Here is a 21,975-nt window from a genome sequence, read left to right as displayed (position 1 = left end):
GATAAATCCTGAGGGGATTTCACTGACCTTATCAGACCCAAAAGCTACAACTCTTGTTGCATAGGTCCTGCTTTACCTTGGTCTGAACCATCCAGAAGGAAAGTAAAAAAACGAAATATAAGAAATAAAGCCATGCTGTTATGTTGAGCTGTGGGGGACTCAGTTCAACAATTTCTGACATTGCCAGTGAAGTGGAAGACCCAATACTATTATGGGCTACTGGACTCTTTGAGAATATTTTTCTGAGTTTACACACCTGTAATATTCAAATAACAGAATTTAATAAAAAAAAGGGTATACAGATTAATATCCATTTTGTATCTGTATTCAGGGTGGTTAGGATAGATATATAGTTACATTCTGTTAATGAATAGAATGATTTGTTCTAATGGTGTTTGTAAATAGGATGTTGAGTCCGCATCTTGTACAGCAATTAACCACTAAGAAGTATGTATGTAGTGTGTTAATTATTGAAACTGTCCTACCAATTTGATTTGAAACTGTCTCATTGTTATTTGTTTATCAATAAAATTATGGCAAAAAGAGAATGAAATCTATAACATGAAAAAGAAAAATAGTTAATATTTATTAAATCTCCATATGGAAAAGTATTTTAAATTTCAAAAGAAATTATCAATTGGTTTATCTAGATAAAATGGTTCTGCATTAAAAACACAAAAAGAAAAAAAAAGGAAAATATTTTAACATTTGTGGCAAAATATTTAGAATACTTATATCCTCAAAATAGGTGTGGGTAGATAGCTCAGCAGTTTAAGTGCCTGCCTGGCAAGTGCATGGTCCCGAGTTTAATCTCTGGTACAATAAAAAAAAAAGGAAAAGAAAGAAAAAAAAACCTAGTCTTATATTCTCAAAATATAAAGAACAGTTAAAAATCACTGTAAAGAAAAGCAAATAACAAATTTGCAAAAAGAAGAAATAATAACATTTCAATGCCTAGTGATCCATTTTCCAAATATACATAGCAATGAAACATAAATAAAACGTGTTCTCTTCAAATTTTTGTTCCTTGAATATTTCTAGGTAACATATATTTCATAGAAAAATTTTTAAAAACTCAATCTTCAGCATAAATGGCTTAAACAGATTTTTGAAGTGTTTAACTTCACCATTGATTAAATAAATGTAGAATAAACTAATAGTGGAATATCATTTTACCTATTAACTGGAAAACATAGTATTCAACAGCATTTTATTGCCCATTATGTCCCACACACTTGGCAAAGGTATGGAAAAGTATACGACAAATGTTGCAAGTCATTGAGAAAGCAACATGCTAGCAAAATACATTCTCCTGGCAAGGTTTTGGGTAACCAAGCCATTAATACATAATGGTGGGAGAGTAGTACCATTTCTATCCAGCATAATTTGGGCATGTCATCAAAGCTAGAAGCATTTGCAGCGCTTGCCATATTGATCCAACTTCTAGGATTTCTTCCAGTAATACGGCTATTTTAGGGCTGAGGGGGTGGCTTAGTGGTGGAGCAGTTGCCTCACATACATGAGGATCTGGGCTTAAACAATTCAAGAAACAACAAGTTTTTAAAAAGTGAAAAAACCAAGTGGAAGTCAGCATGAAATATGGCTATTCTTATGTGACATAACAGATGCACAAGGTTATTATCTGCAGTGGTATTGCTTATATTTGCAAAGAGTTAGACATGAACAATGCCCACCAATAACTAAGAGACTGTTGAAATACAATGTGATATGTCTAAATAATGAAACTCTTCTAAAAAAATTAGGAAAAATTTCATGCAATGATATGAAAGAACTCCAGGATTATTATTCAGTGCAAATAGTAAGAACATTATATTTAATGTAAGAAAAAAAGAATGAATGTATATGGTTAGTGACATTCTCCTACATGATTTAGTGAGATTAAGTTCATTCTTAAAATATCCACAAAAATGCTTTCCATAATTTTATAATAAAAGCTGGAAATAATCTAAAAGTTCAGTTAAAGAACAAGAAAGCAAATTATGATAAACCATGCAATAAAACATTCTTTAGCTACTGAAAAGGCCACTTATATGCACTTTGCTTCAGTAACAATGTGACATGAAAGACTGACACAATCTGAATTCAACACAAAATGGATGTTAAAGAGAAATCGTGAAGTTATCTAATTCAGGTTCAGTGTAGATCTCAGCATCAGTGATATTCTTGGTAATAATAGAGTATGTAGTTAATCAAACATCTGTCACTTTTAACACTACAAGAAGAAACATGAGAATTGGAATGAGGAGAAAGATTCTTTAGGAACAAAGGACACTTATGTTAAGCATGACACCTTATGTAACTTGAACGTTACACTTACATAACATTTTGATGTTACATTTATAGATAACTAGAATCGTAATGACTCAGTTCTTAGGACTCTGAGAAAAAAATGAAACAGAGGTACAGAAGAAAAGGCATTACAGAAAAATCAAATAAGTACTTGAAAAGTTGCCTAAGAGAAGTGATGCTTTTATCTATTCTCCAAAGCAACATGACCTTCACATCTTGCAAATTTCTCCTTTTACCACCAATTGTCTTAGTTCTGTGAGGAGAGGATTAGCAAACTTACAGCCAGTGAACTAGTCCCGCCAGTACGTATACACACGTGGAACTCACTTTACGGCATCAGCAGAGGGAGCTCAGTGCAGTCCTGACAAAATGTGCCCTAAGGGCTGGGTCGGTGTTTGTGTGAGTAAATATTACTTGCAAATTCAAAAGATGTACAGATCACAGCATTGCAACTGATTTACAAGATGGGAGTCCAATTTACAAGAAAGTATGTGGTTGTTTGGGGTTGGTAAACAAGAGAAAGGAAAGATACTTTAAGATATCTACAAAATAAAGACTATAATAGATGGCATTGTGGAATAATAAAAATGTGTAAGACATAGCATGATAAAACAGAATCTAGAACTAAAGATGTGAAATCAAAATTGCAGTTCCAGTGATAACCTTACATATCTGTGGAGGATAAGCTACTTAAACATTGATTGATTTGTCTATTCACGTACATACTTCCTATTCAGTAAACTGACACTATGAATTGAAATTCCAAGGTAAATACTGAGAATGCAGCAGGGCATAAGATAGCTATAGAAGACAGAAAAATATTATAAGCACTAGCAGTAGAGAGAGATGGTACTATAAGAGTGAAGGAAGAGATGGTATTGTCTGATCTAATTTAGAAGGACTATGGAAGGCTTCCTGGGGTAATGAAGATCAGACCTGAATCGGACCCCAAAAAGGAGTTAGGAATCTAAGGTGGAGTGGGAAGCGTATTCGAGGCAGGAATATTAATATTTACAATTCAGTACTGTATACTATTTGGCTATACTGAAGGGCTTATACAATTGATACTTATGGAGGCTGAAGTTATAGATCAGCCATTAAAGAAATATAGCAACAAAGACAGGTAAAAGGCACAGGAAGATTTTTATTAATTCAAAACATTTATTGAGTACCTACTGTGTTCCAGGCTTAGCATATATCAGGAACAAAGCAAATGTTCCTGGTCTGATGAAGTTTGTATTTTAATCCTGAGTGACAGAAAAGAGGTAGCAATGTAACTATAAATGATACAATATAAATGATATGGAGCATTAGAGCACGGTAAATACTATGGTTAAGAACAGGTGGGTGGTGGAGCTTTTAAACAGAGTGGTCAGGAAATGTCTCAGTGAGCAGGTGGTGGGTGGGCAAAGACTTATAAGAGAAAAGTGGGTGACATTTGTAAGTATCAAGAGCAAGTGCTCCCCAGCAGACAGAAAAGCCCACACCACAAGCCTGATTAGAACTAAGTCTGGTATGTTCTGAAACAGCAAGGAGACTGATGCACCAGGCAAAGGAGTAATGTGAATGGTCAGAGGCAAGGAGAGGGCAAGGGCAGAAACTGGTGAGACCTTAAGCTCATTTATTTTCTCCAACCCAAAATACAGATGATCAAGAAAAATAGCAAAGGCAATCCTGGCCAACAAAGGCAAGGCAGGTGGCATCACAATCCCAGATATGAAATTCTGGTGGGTAAGTAGGAGGACAAACTGGCTCAGACACACTCTACACTGCAGGAAGATAAAGAGGATGGAGGCAAGCCACAATAGGCTGTTTTCACATGAATGAACAAAAACGGTTAGCCTAGTCAGCTGGGGAAACAATGGCATGGATCTAAAATAACTTCTGCAGGTGGAGGGTAAGGTTGGCCTTGCATGTGAAAATAAATAAGGCAACAGGCATGCAAATGCAAAAAGTCAAGCACAAGTGGACTCCCAGCCCAAATCTCCATAAAGTTCTCTTCTTTCTCTTTCATTTGTTTAGAAGCCTGGAGAACTACACAGCCTTTCAAGACAGTAGCATTTGAAAGTTTGTATTCTGGTCTTTGAAGAGAAGCGTTATAGAAAAGCAAGAGGGTTTAAAGCCAAGAAGAAAAGCACAGGTGAGATCAAAGATAAAAGAGTACAGTGATAGCAGTTTAAGTAAAATATTAAGTGATATGTCATAAAATGATCAAGTTCTACTGTGAGTGGTTAATGATTAGTCATAATTTTGTCTTTGATAATTTAGTGTTTAAAAAGATAATTTTCTGAGTTAAAATAATTTTGCTTTATTTCCTAGACAAAATAACTTGAGAATCAATAAAATTATGGAAAAAAAAGAAAACTAGAATCTCAAAAAAAATAATAATAACTTGAGAGTTATTTCTCTAAATGTTGCCAAGGAAGTGGTTGGCTGCCTGGATACTCCTGGGAGAATGTGGTTTTGCCTCAGTGGTCAGTCAGTGGCTCTGCTGCAGGGCTTTGCTTGTTCTCTTCAGCTAAGTGGAAACTCTGAGAGGTCTGTGGCTTGGAAACAAGCTGGAATTCTTTCAAATGTGTGTCCTAGGATACTTAAGAACTTAGCTGTAACTTCATAGGACGGCTCTGCATAGAGTAAAAGCTTGTGTGCTCACAAGGCTAAACCTCAGGAAAGTCCTCTGGATCCAACATCTAGGCGGAGTGTAAAACGAAAACAAAAGTGGGAGCCCAACTCAGGAGTCATTTGATTTTCCTCCCTGCACCCAAGACTGCTTGCTTCTCTGCCGGCTGAAAACAGGTTGGTTCATTCTTCTCTCCTTTTGACTCAGAAATTAAAATTTTAAAGCCCAAGGATTTTGTAGTTTTGCCTACATAGTGGGAGATTTGATGCATACAAGTTTAAACATTTTCATATGCAAAAAGAGCTATTTAAAAACAGCTGTATACTTCAACCTTAAAATGAAAATCTGAATATAGCAAGAAAATATTGTTTTCAGTGCATTTACTTGTTTGTAAAACTTTGTTAATGAAAAACAGATTTAAAAAGAAGGAAAAAAAGAGATTTTGCTATATAACTTCTCTACTATTTTAATATTTTTTTGTTTTTATAAACATTATAAAATACTTAAATGTCTTGCCATATATCTGCCAGGAGAATCTTTTCTGCATGCAATTTATATTCTTATTCTTATTTACTGACTTTTTAGTATGATTATGAATTCAAAGTACTCTTCCTCAGTATCTTGCATTATTTGGTCATATTATTTTTTATCATCAGGTTCAAGATTTCTGCCATGAAACAAAGTTCATGCTGTGTAAATAATTCATAAAATATGAAGATCTCAGTAGCCTTCTGGGTTGGAATCTTTCAAACAATTTAATAATGGATTAATCATTTTAAATGGCTCAGACTTGTTTTTTGCATAAGGAAAGCAATTTTCTTTGTAATACTTTTCCTTCAGGGACAATCTTGACTTCACTTTACTCATTCAAAAAAGGCTGCCCCACAATGAATGTTTATGTACCACAAACATACACCAAGAAAAATTTTAAAAACATTTTAAAGAGTTAAAAAAAAAAGGCTAGCAAGTTTAAGAGATTTCTTTTGAAAATAAACCGTATAAGGGAGCACATTTAAAATATTATTTTCCTGACTGATCCTATAAGGTTACTTGAGATTTTTTTTATTTTATTTTTTAAAGAATACAAAATAGCAATAAGAAACATTAACAGAAATGATATAAAATTTCACTAAACATAATAATAAGAATTCAACAATGGTTGCTGTATTGCATGATGCTATCTGCAAATTAGTTGTTTAGGTTACTAGATATAACCATGCAAAATTGGTTTAAAACAAAACAAAAAAACACCAAAAAAGTTATAAGAAATTAAAAAGAAATAAAATTGAGATTCTTTAAAGAACAAAATTAACCAAAGGAGACAGAAGGGCTAAAGAAAAAGTTTAAGGGGCGGAGGAGATGGCTCAGTAGAATAAGCGCTTGCCTGGCAAGCACAAGGGCCTGAGTTCAATCCCTGGTTCCGCCAAAAAAAAAAAAAAAAGAAAAAGAAAAAGTTTTTAAAAAACCCCTCAGCAATATAATACAGATGCTGACAGTCATGATGTACGTTGTGAAGCCTGGACCTTCTCTGCAAGCCTATCATAGTACTATGGGGTGCTATTAGTAATATAGTCCAACAATTTAATGTTGAAGAACAAGGCTCCTGGGATATCCTCCACACTAGAGTAACAGTTTTATACTTACTGGCAAAACCTTCAGTTTGATAAAAACTTACTGACCAGCTAGTGTGCACCAGGCATGCTACTGAGCTTTAATTACAATCACAAATCAAGCAGGTCACACTTGGGGAATTTAAAACCTAGAGGGTCAAGGCAACTGGGAAAGCACATCTTTTTCACAGCACATGGACTTTCTGGAAAGTGTGTGTGTGAGATAAGGGGAGCCTTCAGGGTAAGTAAGATCAAGGTAATTGAGTAGCAGTGCACTCTTCAAGGGAGAGAGGAGAACGGCTGAAAGAGCAGACCGAGCAAGCTGCACACAGGAGCAATTGCGCGGGGGGGGTCTGGCACATCAGCATGTGACTATCCTTGGTGTGGGGCACGCAGGGAGACACAGGTATCAAGGCTAAGGAACCTGGATCGTCTTTCAGGGGAGGCAAGATGTCTTCCAGGTGGGAGCTACCAGAGGACTGGCAAGTTGGCAGATTGGCTATCTAGAAATAGAACACTGATAGAAATAAGAAAAATGTTTATCTAAAGGAGGTGGTGAGGAGGCATAAAAACAGGATGGCAGCTAGGATGAAACTTCAGTGGGCTGGGGAGAAACCAGGAGTCAGACTGTGCAGATGAGTCCAAGTTTGAGGACTGGAAGAGGGAAAAAGATCTAAGACCTGTCTGGAAGGTAAAGTCAGAACTGAAGGACTGAACGGGAGCCAGAGGTGAAGGGAAGAGAGAAGTCAAGGGTGTTAGCTCTCTAGGCGGTTGATGGTGCTACCAATAATGGCATAGGAAAAAGCAAGTAGTGTAAGAGTTTAGAAGGAGGTTGATTAAAGGAAGTCTTGTTTTATAAAAGCCAATGAGTAAAATTTGGTGCAAATACTTTAATTTAAATTAAATTTATAAATTAATAACAAATAAAAGATGAGAATTTTTGAAATTATTCATTTTAATTATTAAAATAACTCATTTTTATTTTTAAATTTACTGTGTTACAGATATATTCTGTAAGATTCCCTAAGGCATATACGTTAAAATTGCAGCATTTAAAAATTTCCTTTAATTGAAATCTGATTAAATTTTTATATCTTAAAAACTACATTTCCTAAGCTGAGGAACCAGGGTTTAATCCCCAGTGCCACATGCCATACCATCCCCTCCATGAGGCACGCTGAGACGGGGTGTGGTGATGCACACCTGTAATCCCAGCGCTGGGAAGGGTGAAAACAGGAGGATCACTACGAGTCCAAGCTGCATAGTGAGACCCTGTACCAAATACATAAAAAACACTAGCCAAACAAACCAAAAAAAAAAAAAAATCCATAAAAGTCTTCAATTAGATTTAGGATTTAATTAAGAAGAGAGTTCCAAAGGTCTATTCATCCTTCCTGTGTGAATTCCAGATCTGTACACAGATTTGTAAAAACAGAGGGTGGGTAACTGATCCTAGAGATACAATCTAGTGTGACTCTCGCCAAAGCTTTTCAAAGAGCAGCAGATTCAGGCTCACACTACAGCCACAATCTGTGCTCCAGAGAAAGAACAAAACACATGCCAGGCAAAAGCTGCTTCCCTTTAAGCAACATTAAATTAGTATCTTGTGTTCTTTTTGTCATCTAGGTCAGAGCCATGGCTTTGGAGCAGAATCAGTCTACGGACTACTACTACGAGGAAAATGAAATGAACAGCACTCATGACTACAGTCAGTATGAAATGATCTGCATAAAAGAAGAGGTCAGAAATTTTGCAAAAGTTTTCCTCCCTGCCTTCTTTGCAGTCGCTTTCATCATTGGACTTGCAGGCAACTCCGTGGTGGTGGCAATTTACGCCTATTACAAGAAACAGAGAACCAAGACAGATGTGTACATCCTGAATTTGGCTGTGGCTGACTTACTCCTTCTATTCACTCTGCCTTTCTGGGCAGTTAATGCAGTTCACGGGTGGGTCCTAGGGAAAATGATGTGCAAAATTACTTCAGCCTTGTATACAATAAATTTTGTCTCAGGAATGCAGTTCCTGGCTTGTATCAGCGTAGATAGATACTGGGCAGTAACTAAGGCCCCCAGCCAGTCAAGAGTGGGCAAACCTTGCTGGATCATTTGTTCCTGTGTCTGGGTGGCTGCCATCTTGCTGAGTGTCCCCCAGCTGGTTTTTAATACAGTCAATGACAACAGCAGGTGCATCCCCATCTTTCCCCCGCACCTAGGAACATCAATGAAAGCATCCATTCAAATGCTGGAAATCTGCATCGGATTTGTGGTTCCTTTTCTTATTATGGGGGTGTGCTACTTTATTACTGCAAGGACACTCCTGAAGATGCCCAACATTAAAAAATCTCGAGCCCTCAAAGTTCTGCTCACAGTGGTGATGGTTTTCATTGCCACTCAGCTGCCGTACAACATCGTCAAGTTCTGCCAGGCCATAGACATCATCTACACCCTGATCACTGACTGCAGCATGAGCAAACGCATGGACGTGGCCATCCAAGTCACAGAGAGCATCGCACTCTTCCACAGCTGCCTCAACCCAATCCTCTACGTCTTCATGGGAGCTTCTTTTAAAAACTACATTATGAAAGTGGCCAAGAAATACGGATCCTGGAGAAGACGGAGACAAAATGTGGAGGAGATTCCTTTCGATTCAGAGGGTCCTACAGAGCCAACAAGTTCTTTTACCATTTAAACCTAAAATCGCTCTGTCATTGCTTGGATGCACATGAATGATGCTTCTTCAGCTGAAACATTTGCATGTTCTAAAGCTCAGATATCAAACACTATTTCTGTGTTTATCACAGAGAAGCAGCTCTCGGGAGGGAGGGAGGGAGGGGACAAGTCAAGAAGTGGGAACAATAAACATAAAACATGAAAATTAACAATATAGGAAAGTACTAGTAACAGGCATAAATTAGAGCACTAGGTTATGAAGAGGGAGATCTTGGTGGATGAAGGGATAATTTTGTATCTTGATTACAGCATTGTTTACACAAATCCACGCAATGTACATAATGTCACAGGTTTCTACAAACACACTGTACCAAGTGCAACCCGGAGTTGTTTTGTACTATCTTTATAACGCCTCATGACTATAATAATTTCAAAATAAATTAATTATTTTTAAATGTGCTATTGGGTAGGCAATCTAAAACCTACTCCCAAAGGTATTTATATTCAGAGGAATTTATAATTATTTTTAATTTTCTAAATTGGAGTAGAAGAAAAACTTCTCTGCAGAATTTGAGAACTTGAATATAGCAAGAATTAATCTTTTTGTGGTTTGTTAATGTGTAAGTAATTATATAAAATTCTGGAAAGAATAACAACAATCGACCATAAAAATGAATAAAAAACCATAAACTTTTCTGAACCTTTGATATATTCTGGGTGAGCTCCTCAACACACAGTTTGCTTATGGTGTCAAATTTCTTTAGTAATAACTACTTACCTTACTAAATATTAGGTTTCTGATGTATATTCAAGGAGAAATCATCAGGTTATAATAATTATATGATTTCCAGTATTTTTAACTTCCCAAAGTTATAAAATATGGGTCTATTGGTGAGAGTTGACTGACAAATGTTATCCTATGTATAAAATTTCTTATTTTTAATTTAAGAACTTAAACTTTTAACCAATAAAAATATGTACCACAAATTATTATTGTTGTTGTTATTTATTGCCGAGGCCTGGTGCTTGCTAAGCATAGGCTTTGTTGCTGAGCTACCCCAGGAACCCCACAGTAAATTAATTTTAATCATGTTGAGCTTATCTCTTTAAAATTATTTTTCTCTAATTCTAAAACTGAGCATTATGATCACAAAACTAGTAACTATAAATTATAGCACTATTCCTCTGAGGATTGATGTGTTGAATAAAAAAATTTATCCTGAACACTTACTTACCACTGCTCCACCATTTCTTGCCATTAATCACATAGCTATCTCCATCTCATTCAATGCTACATTCAATATTTGTGGCATCACTGGATGCTACATCAGGCTCTATAAAGAAAGGAAGGTTGAATTTATAGGCAGGCAGTCATCACTGTTTTGCAGAAAGGGCTTAGATTTTGGAACGCAGACTGAAGACAAAGGTGTCCTTCTCTTCTCTGGGGCTCCCTTAACCTACACACTGTAGCCATCTAATACATATTCAATGGGAGAGTGAAGAAATGAAGTCTGAGGAACACTGGGGATTGGTATTCTGCATTGTGCTCTAGCTCCCTCTCCAAAGCTGACTCAGGACACAGTCACTTAATCATTCCTCTGAACATCAAATGTAGATTAATATATTAACTTTTACTTCCCACAGTGGAAGTTTGTAGTAAATATTGGCAAGCCAGGTCTCCCCAGTGTACAGTTCGCTATCATAAAGAATTTTTTTAAAATAACTGTATTTGGATCTCACTATGCAGCTCAGACTCATAACAGTCCTCCTGTTTTCAGCCTCCCCAGAGCTGGGATTACAGGCATGGCCACCACACCTGGTCTCTGTGGCCCTCTTAGCATGCCCAGGGGAGGGCTGGCATGGCATGTGGTGCCAGGATCGAACCCCGGGCCCTGAGCTTGCCTAGGCAAGCAGTTACTCTGCTGAGTTATCTGCTGACCTGAAGATTTACTTATTTATTTGGTACAGGGTCTCACTACATAGCTTGAACTAATAGTGAGCCTCCTGTCTCAGCCTCCCCATTGCCGAGATTACAGATGTGCACCACCATGCCGGATTTTAATGGCTGGGGCAGGCACTGCATGCGGCACTTGGGATCGAACCTGGGTACCTGAGCTTGCCAGGCAGGCTTTTGGACCACCACGCTATCTCCCCAGCCCAGTCTGCTCAACACTTAAGGTTTCCAGGAAGTTTGTTTTTTTTTTTGTTTTTTTTTAAATAACTGCTTTACCTTATGGCATTTAAGAACTAGATAGGTTTTATAGTATTTGTATTTATTAATATGTTATTCTTTTAAATGGGTGCTTCAGATATCTCATGAATTCTATTTCTGAAACTTGAGACTTTTTTTGGAGAAAAGGCACTCAGTATTTAGGTGGTTTTTTTTGTTTGTTTGTTTTGCTTTTTTTTTTGCGAAACCGAAGATTGAACTCAGGTCCCTGTGTTTGCCAGGCAAGCGCTTATTCTATTGAGCTATTTCCCCAGTCCCTCAGTATTTATTTTGTAACCCACAGTTAAAGAACACATTATATTGCAGGTGTTCAATAATGCCTATTACTGAGTTAAATGGAAATCATCTTTCTTATTAGAACTTGTTACAGGAAAACAATAAAATCTGGCAGATGCTAAAAGAATTACACCCAAATAGCATTCAGTTTAATTCCATACTCAATCATAAAACAATAATGATTGTCTTTTAAAGAATTGTTAATTACTGTTTGCTATGTACAAATTGTAACAAAACCATTTTTATTATTTCCCGGTTTTATTTTCTCACATGATTATAATTTGAGCCATGTGTTCAATAATGGTTACAGTTGTGTTTTTCCAGATCCATGGAATAGTTGAGTATTTTATATCACTATAAAATTATCCCAAAGATGAATCCTCATACATCAGAGTAAAAATAATCTTAAATATCCAAACCCAGCAATTTTTAAAAAGATTATGAGACTAGGTTTACTCTACTGCTAATGTTGAAGTAGGCAACTGAAAAATATCGTCTGATACCCTCCCAAAGAGCATGACAATTTTATTCTGCACATTTAGAAATGCCAGAACTTAAAATCAGACTCAGAACAAACATATTCACATGCTTGGTCATGTGAATGAAATGTGAGTGAAACCCAGCGCCATATCCCGCCCTTCCTCGGCACATCTGTCACTTCAGGATGCCTGGCCATGCGGGGCTGGGGATTTGCCTTTACCTGTCATACAGAAAGCAGAGGTAATGTCCCCTTGAAGAAGAGGCTCCAGCCACTGCTGCTTCTGCTCTCTGCTCCCATACAAGTGCAGCACCTCCATGTTCCCTGTGTCTACCCACAAGAAGAAAAACGGTGTGTTTTAGACGCAAGCTGACCAACATGAAATCTATCATTTATGCAGAGGAGACAGGTAGGCATCTTTTAAGAAAATGCTTGCTAACAAAAATATTCCGAACATGCAATAAATGGAATTTTCAGTGAAGGCATATCATAAATAATTCCATGTACACAGCACTCAGTGCATATTTATTCAACTTGTTCTAAATCACACGCCCCTGCCCACTTCACCTCCACAAAACATGCTTAATGAGGTTGAGGTCACTGGCCTCTATGGTGCCTGTTATATTGTAAATCCTGTATCCCCGCTGTGAGGAACTGCAGTGCCCTTAGAGAACAACCCATATTACATGTCCTTCCAAGGATTTTCTTGTGCTTTTTAGCTTCAACATGTTTGCCTGGGGCAGGCCATCTTGTTCAAAGTTTCCCAATCATTCATAAGTAAATTCGTGCTTATGAGCCACTTCAGAAGAATCTTCAACCCAGCCCAAAATACCCCCTTCCTCTGAACTTCCAGAGCATTGCTGTCTTTTTGCCTCTAATGTCACTCTTATTTTTGTCTTGCTGTGTACAAGTCAGACCACTTAGAAAGGTGCAATACAGAATCCCTGCCTTGGACAGAAAATAGTAGGGATAATTTCAAAGGCCCATATTTTTTAGTACATGACACACTATGGTATCTTTCTCAGCTAAAAAGAATGTTCCACGCTTGCCATGAGTGAAATACTCTGATGCAGAATGCTTTCCAAACTTCAGAAACTGCTGCCTAAAACCACTCCCTTGCACACTGATTACTTCAGATTTGAGGAAATATGCTTCATTATCACTTATCATAATGTTACGGATAGTTCTGAAAGGCCTGTGAAAATGGAGTTAAGTTTAAGTAAACTCAAAATGTTTATGCTCAGTTAAGACACTGCCCCGACCCCCTACACAGCTTGGACTCATAGTGATCCTCCTGTTTCAGCCTCTCTGGCATTGGGATTACAGGTGTGTACTGCCATGCCTGGTATCAGTGGCTGGCAAGGCCAGCATGGCATGTGGTACTGGGGATCAAACCCCAGTCCTTGCATTTGCCTAGGCAGGCACTTAGACCACTAAGCTATCTCGTCAGCCATGATGACACTCTTAACAGAACCATCATATCAAGATGTACAAAATTCCTGGTCGGTTAACATAAACTTAACACTTTTTAAGCAAGGGAGGAAAAACCTCTTAAGTTAAAATTAACGAAACCCACTGTTTTCTTTCTTTGCTTGTTTTATATTCAGTTTTCTTACTACATTAACTAGTGAATAAAAATTCCCAAAATTTCATGTTTATTCTGAGAAGCCAGCAAAGTTTTTTCATTTATGAGGGGGAAAATAAGCCCATGTACTTTTACAAAATCACTTTTTCCCATTTGAAAAAATCAGCCCAAAATTTCTCAGTAACAGATTTGGAATTCAAATTACTATTTTTAATTAGTATTACATGACTTTCTAAAGGTGGGGGAAGGAAAAATTTCGAAGACTTTCCCAAAAGCTTTTATAACTACAGTATTTGGGAACTGACTTGGAAAACTCACATAGAAGCTAATCTTCCATCTTTAAGAAACTTGCAAAGCATTTTATCAGCTTCAGTTAGAATCCCTCCTTATCTGTTTTGGAAAAGCTCCAGAAGACAGCGTTCAAGGCCCTCATGGAGATATCGCCACCTTTACAAGAAAACACTTACTTTTCTATTTCCAGTTTTATATATCTTATTTGGTTGGGAGAGTTGCTAATAAATATTTAGTCAAAGAAAACGTGTTTCCATGCTCATTTAAAAAATTTCAACAATCTTGCAATATCATGTAAACATTAAATTGCAAGACTCATGAAATGCAACCCCTAAGGGAAGGCCCATGATCACCTAGTGACAAGTGAGCTCAGAGGTCAAATGAAAAAATGGTGGCAGGGCTGCGTCTGCAAGTAAGTCTTCTACAGAATTATTTGTCACACTATGCTCCATTAATGTAATAATAATTAGTCTAACAGAAGACGGTTAGCATCTTTAAAAAAATGAAAATAGAATAAAATAAAGCATTTTACATTAAACTCAGTGGGAAATATCTGAATGCACATACAAGTGATAAGGAAAAGTGTTATTTCATGAAATCTTTCAGCAATATATAGCATAGTCATCCAACCATCCATTCATGTATCCAGGAACACACACAAACAACTACATATGCTACTACTGGGTCACCAAAAATTATTTCTTACTATGAAAAGCAATAAAATAATTTAAATTAGGACACTATCAGTTATCTCCTTTTCCACATGTTATCTATGTAGTTTCTTATATTAGCCTCCTACAATTGAAATCTTTAGAAGCTCTACCAAGAAGTTCTTGCAAAGTACTACAAGCAGAAATTTGACACCTTAGTGCTGAGAAAGGAAACCATGCCAGTGCCAATTTTATCACCAGAAGTCTATCAAATATCAGAATAGGGGCAAAGAAATGAGAATCCAGTATGAAGCTACTTTGCTAAATTCGGACTATGTTTCCTTTCTGAAGTCCAAAATAGTTGCATGTGACTCTTTTGGGCACCTTAACACTGCATTAACTCTTGGCAGGAGCCAAAGAATTACCAGCATACAATAAGCACAACAGGTATTCATCCTGCTAGAAATCCTTAATGGATAGCTTCTCCTTAACTGCAGGTGGTGCTGGGGATCGAACCCTCATCCCTGCACTTGCTTAGGCAGACGCTAAGTCTGCTGAGCTATCTGGCTGGGCTTCATGCTCCTTAAGAAGTACTGCAAATCCAGGTTTGAAAACATTTCCTGTAGATGACACAGACATTCCAGGTTTAGCCCCTCTCCCATCTGTTGATTTTTCACCTATCCTTGGAGGCATCCTTGACTTCTCTACTAACACCTTATATTCATTCAAGAGCTCCTCTTGGATCTGCCCGTAACATATATTTAGAATCTTTCCATTTACCAACCAACAGTGCTGAATCACCATGATCTCTTGCCAAAATAAGCTTTGCGCCCCACTTTCCTTCATTTTCTCAATTCTCAACTCCGTAGCCAGAGTGCTCCTTTTAAAACTGAGCTTGCGGGCCATCCAGATAGCTCAGCGGATTAAAGCACATGCTTAGGCAGACACAGGGGCAGGGCTTTGATCCCCCACCTGCTGTGCAGGCCCTGCTCCTGGGTGCATCTGCAATCCCAGCGCGTGGGAGGCGGAAAAACAGAAAGAATCACTACAAGTCCAATCTGTGTAGTGACACCCTGTCGACCCTGTACTAAATACATAGAAATAAATAAATAAATAAATAACCAAAAACAAAACCGAGGTTGCATCTTGCACTGCTCTGCTCTAAATCCCTATTGGCTCCTCCTGTTCCTGAAAGTAGAACCCCTTAGCTAGCCCCTTACTGCTCAACCGATAGGGGAGCCTTTTCTCTTTATTCCCTTCTACTATTCTAGCACACTGGTCCCTTTAGCTGTCTCTAGAACACCCACACCAATCATATTCTTCCCTTATAGCAGCGGTGGACCGATCTATCACACAGACAAAAGATATTAATGCAGAGTTGCTTTTTCTAAACTCAAACCTCAGTGCTCTATTCAGGTCTGTCGAGAGTTTTGGTTCTTTGTGATCAGCAGGTAGGGTCGCAGCGTGGCTCTCAGTCTCTTCGGCACTAGTCACGGCCGCAGGGACTCTGAACTTTCTGTTCCCTCTGCTCTGAGAACTTTCCCCAGAGACAGCCTGGCTAAGTCAGTCTTTATCAAACGCCATCTTATCAATGAGGCTAATCTTGACCACTTTATTTTCAATTGTAGCCCATATCCTCCGTTCCTCGGTGATCCGGAGCTCCCATAGCCTGATCTGTTTGACTTTCCTTTATAAAGGAGCTTTCATCTTCAAATTACTGCATAATTTACTTATGCGTTATTTGTTTCCCTCTATTATTTTTGTTTTCCTTTTTTTTTTTTTTTTTTTTTTTGAATTTGATCCTCGAAGAAGACATACTATTTGTGCATTTATTACTGTAGCGTATTTTATTCCCTGATATACTATCAAGAGGACCTGGAGAAGTCCTTAGCACATAGCAGGTAACTGATAAATAACTGGTGAGGGAATGGAGAGAGTGAAGCTAAACAAAAGATCTGGAGCGCTACACATTCCGGCGACTCACTGAACTAACCCCCGCCAGTCGGGAAATCGGGGTCCTTACATAACCAGTGCCCTTGGTGGCTGCTTCCCCCTACCAGCACTCATAAGGTGATCGCATTAGTCAGGGTGTGGCAGCACATGCCTGTAATCCCAGCCCTGGGGAAGCTGAAACAGGAGGCTCGGTATGAGTCCAAGCTGTGTAGCGAGACTCTGTTCCAAATACATAAATTAAAAAAAAAAAAAAAAACAAAACAAAAAACAGAATACTCAGTGAAAATATCAACCCTACTTTTGACATTTAAATCAGATAAACTGAAAAGTAAAATTAGAGTAAAATTCAGGTAAACTTTGTGCAGGAAAACTCTAACACTACTCGAAATAGAGAGAATTCTGTTTTTAATTAATGCAGTAACCTGGTGCTTGGCAGTTAAAGATATTTGGAGCAAAATAGCATTTCCCAGTTTCCTCAGCAATCAAGGCATAGTCCACCTGGCTGAGACCGCTCACAGCTGGCAAAAACAAGTTCCACAGGCCCTCTGCCTTGGCCATTTCCTGTGAAGGGGAAGAACACACCAAAGTGACCAATGTTTAATGATCGAAAGTATTTTAAAATATTTACAGAGGTATTTTATTCTACAGTGTGTAAGATCAAATGGCTACTGAATTTACTATAAATCATCAGAGCTTTTTTTTTTTTAACTGTTAAAATAATGCCTCTCACCCAGGCTTCCTTAGATTTAGCTGAAAAATTAATTTGCTTACTTTCTTTTTTAGGGGGAGGGGTCAATGGGAATTGAATTCAGGACCTCATGCTGAGCAGGCAGGTGCTGGGCTTTTACTTCATAACTACTATAAGATCTCCCACGTCTGAGTATAATTATGCCCAGCATACTATTTTATACATTTTAATTCTTATGTGTGTGGCTAATAAGATATGAAACATGAAATTATGCCCATATGAGCCAGATGCTGGTTTCCTTTTTTTTTTTTTTTTTTTGCATTTTTTTTAAGGAAGGGTCTATAGGGTGTTCACTACTAGATCAGACTCGGAGTGATCCGCCTGTTTACAGCCTCCCAAGATCTGGGACTACAGGACACACCACCAGGCCCAGTCTCAATTGCTGTCTCAGTGCACCCTGGGGGTGGGGCCGGCATGGGGGGAATCGAACCCCCAGCTCCTGTGCCTGCTTGCAGGCGCTTTAATCCGCTGAGCTATTTGGCCAGCCCTTTTGACAGATGCTGTTTTCTCTTTCCTTTTCTTCCTCCAAATCTCTCTCTCCCCCATGCGCCTCTCTGTGTACATATGAGGCAAGTGCCCTACTGCTGAGCTACACAGACCCCCACAGCCCTGCTTTGATTTGATTTGATTTTTTTTTCAGAACAGGGGATTGAACTCAGGTCCTTGCGCTTGCCAGGGAAGTGCTTATTCTACTGAGCCATCTCCCCAGCCCCTTCTGCTTTGATTTTAGTCTCACTTTAGAAACGATAATAATCAGCAGTTTTGATATTTTTTCTTTGAACAGCTGAAGAGGCTCTCTTCATCATATAATACATATACAGAATACTATATAGTCCAATTTGTATATTAGAGATTGTATTTTTTACGGATGCCTTCCTTTTTTATTTTTAAATTTAATTTAATTTTAAAAAGTAAAAACAGAAGCAAAAACAAATAGAAAAAAACAGAAACAGGGTAACATACAACAATACATATGTTACAGATTTTCAAAACAGGAATAGCTAACAGTGGTTGTTATATTACCTATTTTTATCATCAAATCTGTTGCTCAGATTAACAGATAGTTATGCAAGTTTGGACAAATAATTGAATATTAATGTTTGCTTTCAAGAAATCTTAATTTTTTCCTTGCCTATTCTTAAAAAGTTATTTTAAAGAGAGTATAATACTGGATGAGACATTAGAAACAGTGGGGCCAGGGAGATAGCTCAGTAGAATAAGCGCTTGCCTGGTAAGTGCAAAGGCCTGAGTCCAATCCTCAGTTCTGCAAAAAAAAGAAAGAAAGAAAGAAAGAAAAAAAGAAAGAAAGAAAGAAAAGAAAAGAAAAGAAAAGAAAAGAAAAGGAAAGGAAAGGAACAGTCAGTATGCATTTAAAAGACCAAGACGAGACCCATTGTTTCATGGGTTTTGTATTGCTGTCCTCGATATAGTTGCTCAGATCATAGATATCAACATACAGAGTTAGTCAAGGTAAAAATTGTCAACATTAACTGCTATCTTCAGAAAACTGATGAAAATTATTAGTACAATCATCTCAGCCATCTCATATTCATATATATATTTGCATGCTTTTCTCCCTGCCTTTTTTCCTATTTTTTCTCCTTTCTCTTATCTTCATTGTTTCATCTTGAAGTTCCCTTTCTTTCTGTTTTTCTATATCTATAGATTGTATTTTTAAATTTTCTTCTTAAAACAGTTATGACTGATATAATTATCCTCTACATATATAATAGGAATAGCAAAAAATGTCTTCAAAAGCACTTGCAATGAAATTTCCAGTGTTAAATGTTTTCTCACCTTAAGTTTATCAATCACTGAAGGTTGTTTCCACCTCTCCACTGAATTTTCATTTTGAACATAATACTCAAAAACTTCCTTAAAGTAACAAAATAAAAAAAAAAATAGCTCAAGTTAATGCAAAATAAATCATGTCATGAACAGATACTATGCAATGTAAACATTTTTAGATGTAGAAATTTTTTCAGCTGATATTAAATCAATAATACATCTTTTTACTCTTTCTTTCTTTTTCTTTTTCTTTTTTCTTTTTTTTTTTTGAGACAAGGTCTTGTTATGTAGCCCAGGGTGGGCTTGATCTAATGGCAACCCTCCTGCCTCAGTCTACCAAATGTTGGGATTACAGGTGTGCACCACTATGCTTGGCTGTAATATATCTTTTGAAGGACAGACACAGCATTTCCAACATTAACCTACAAAGTATATATGCTAGACCTGGTGGCACACAGCTGTAATCTCAGCACTCTAGAAGCTGAGGCAGGAGGATCACTGCACGTTTGAGGCTATCAACTATATGGTGAGACAAGAAATAAACAAAGTTTGTTTTTGCATATACGAAAAGAAGCCAAATACAGAACAGTAAAAATTGTAAAGGTTTGCTACCCACAATATTATGTCTTGATATTAGACAGTAATACATACTCATTTGAGTGTTCCATTTTTATCACTATCACACACTAAATATCACCCAAATAAAAACAGCAGGTAAAATATGTACAACCATTCTTAAATATACTTGGTAATGCACAGTGTGCTGGCAGGGAAGGCCTAGAGCAAAGCCCGGCTCTTCTGGTATGAGTGAAGAGTGGAGCCGAAGCACTGAGCCGCGGGTTCTAATCTATGTTAGCCTGAGCCCTGGGCTTTGATGGGCTACACAGCAAGGTGTCAGGAGACAAAGCCAAGTAGCACAGCAAGAGGGGAGAGTAGAGGTCACTTTAGCCTTCCATCAAGTGCAGGATGTATGATTAATAAAACTGAAGTAGGAAAAAAAAAATAGAAAATAACACAAAAATCCTCATCCCCTAAAAGATAGACTTGGGACCTAGAGGTGTATGGATAGGACCTAGTGCTGTGTAGATAGGTAAAAGGAACATTTTTAACCCAAAGTCTACTTTCACCTCAGTTTGGCATCTGAATTCAAGATCTGTGTGACCTTTCCTCCTCAAGCCAAGAATTACGTTTACAATACTGCTGTCAACAGCAACCTGGCAGGAACAAAAGCAAATCCTCCTGCCAAAAAAAGAGCTTTACGCAAAACCCTTGAAGAGGTCTGGCACTCTCCAGCATTTTACTAATATAATGTTGCAGTATTTATTACTTTATTCTATACTTAGGCTGGTATAGTTATTGGTAAAAGGCTCTGAGCAGCTCAAAACCATCCATTCATGTTACATAGTTCTACAAGCACTCCACTAATCAATGTACTAAAATGTTCTTTCATTCAAGAATGACTAACCTACTGTACTGTTACATTTGTGAGAATTCAAGAAAGCAAAGGCCTGCCCTTTTAAAGGAACCTGGGAGAATATCTCTGGCCATTCTTCTCAGGAAGTCAGTTAAACTGGAAGATTTCCTGTTTGGGGATGTTTATTATTTACATCCTTTGTATTGCCATAGAAATAGTCAATGCTATTGTGCTTGGTAGTAAATACATTATGTAATAAATTTACAATTTCCTCATTTCTGAATATTTCTTTAATATAGTTTTGAGAAATTAAATGATGCCTGCATTTGATGCTTTATATTGTAAAGTTTATTCATTGAGAAAGCTGCTAAATGTATTTGTGGTCAAGGAGGACCTGTCTCCACTGATACTAGGTAATCCCAGCAGTCAGCAGCTGCAGGGAAAAAGAATGGACCAGGCCAGCAGCATTATCCCCAAGAAAAGCTCATGGTTATAGTGAACTGCAAAAAACAATGTAGGGTTTTACTCTCAAAGTAATTTCCTCTACAAGACACACTAGGGTTGGAGAAGTCCTGTGCAACCCATCATATTTGGAAGTATTTAACTGTTTGACTGAGCTACAGAACAACTACAGAATAGCTATGCTTCAGAGACTCTAGTGTCACCCTACCACAGTGACTGGATGGGTAGGGGCACAAGAGACAGCTGTGGAGAGGACACAGGGTAGACACAGATGCTCTGAGAAGCTTGTGCTCAGGCCAGGAAGGAAATGAGGTCCTGTCCTCCACATTAAGAAACCAGGTGAGCCGTGCAGCTTCTGAGGTGTCTGATTCTGAAAGTGTCTGGCTCCTTAAGTACAGAAAACTGCTTGACCTCCCTGCCCCCCACCCCTGGCCCCAGTGCCTATAGCTAGCTCCATGTTGTGCTTGCTCTCCCAATCTGCCAGTGTGATCAGGGACACAACTTGGCTGAGACAATTGCCTGGAGCACTGAGGTACCTCACAAACTCACAAACTGTAAAGGCAGAGAAAGCCAGGACATGGCAAACAGAAGGTCCCTGAAACTGGGAGTGGCCAGAGTGAGACCATTGACCAGCTACACTCAGCAGGAAAGGCAGGAAAGAACTCAGCATTCATACACAAAAACACGAATGGAAATAAAATGGGATTTAACAGACTCACTATCCCGCCCTCGTATCTGGTGGATTCCAATCTACAGACCCTGGAAAGAAAGCACAAAGGAACTTTTGGGACTGATTTCTCTTTTTCTTCATTGTTACGTTTGGGGGAGGCTTTGGTGGGAGAGGGTCTTCTTTTTTTCTAGCTCCATTTTTTCTTGATTGTTCTTTTCTGT

The 21,975-nt window shown here is 37.9% G+C and overlaps 2 protein-coding genes across 2 annotated transcripts in view; one reads left to right on the top strand and one right to left on the bottom strand.

Annotated features, from left to right (window-relative positions):
• Acad11 (acyl-CoA dehydrogenase family member 11) overlaps positions 1–21,975 on the bottom strand; it is a 109,966-nt gene that overhangs the window by 43,631 nt on the left and 44,360 nt on the right. The window contains exons 10-13 of the mRNA XM_004625215.2: positions 19,218–19,295; positions 17,095–17,233; positions 12,416–12,523; positions 10,445–10,543 (exon numbers count right to left, since the gene is read on the bottom strand). Coding sequence (XP_004625272.2) covers positions 10,491–10,543; positions 12,416–12,523; positions 17,095–17,233; positions 19,218–19,295 — 378 coding nt within the window. The 3' untranslated portion in view covers positions 10,445–10,490. The remainder of the gene's footprint in view (positions 1–10,444; positions 10,544–12,415; positions 12,524–17,094; positions 17,234–19,217; positions 19,296–21,975) is intronic.
• On the top strand, positions 4,331–9,697 carry Ackr4 (atypical chemokine receptor 4). The gene is made up of 3 exons (XM_012512557.2): positions 4,331–4,377; positions 5,005–5,106; positions 8,167–9,697. Exon 3 carries the CDS (start codon positions 8,176–8,178, stop codon positions 9,226–9,228), a length of 1,053 nt encoding a protein of 350 aa, XP_012368011.1. The 5' UTR covers positions 4,331–4,377; positions 5,005–5,106; positions 8,167–8,175; the 3' UTR covers positions 9,229–9,697.

This window comes from Octodon degus, unplaced genomic scaffold (genome assembly GCF_000260255.1).
Source record: "Octodon degus isolate 3935 unplaced genomic scaffold, OctDeg1.0 scaffold00008, whole genome shotgun sequence".
Classification (NCBI taxonomy): Eukaryota; Metazoa; Chordata; class Mammalia; order Rodentia; family Octodontidae; genus Octodon; species Octodon degus.
Note: the sequence above shows the minus strand (reverse complement) of the source record. Positions and strands in the feature narration are given on the sequence as shown.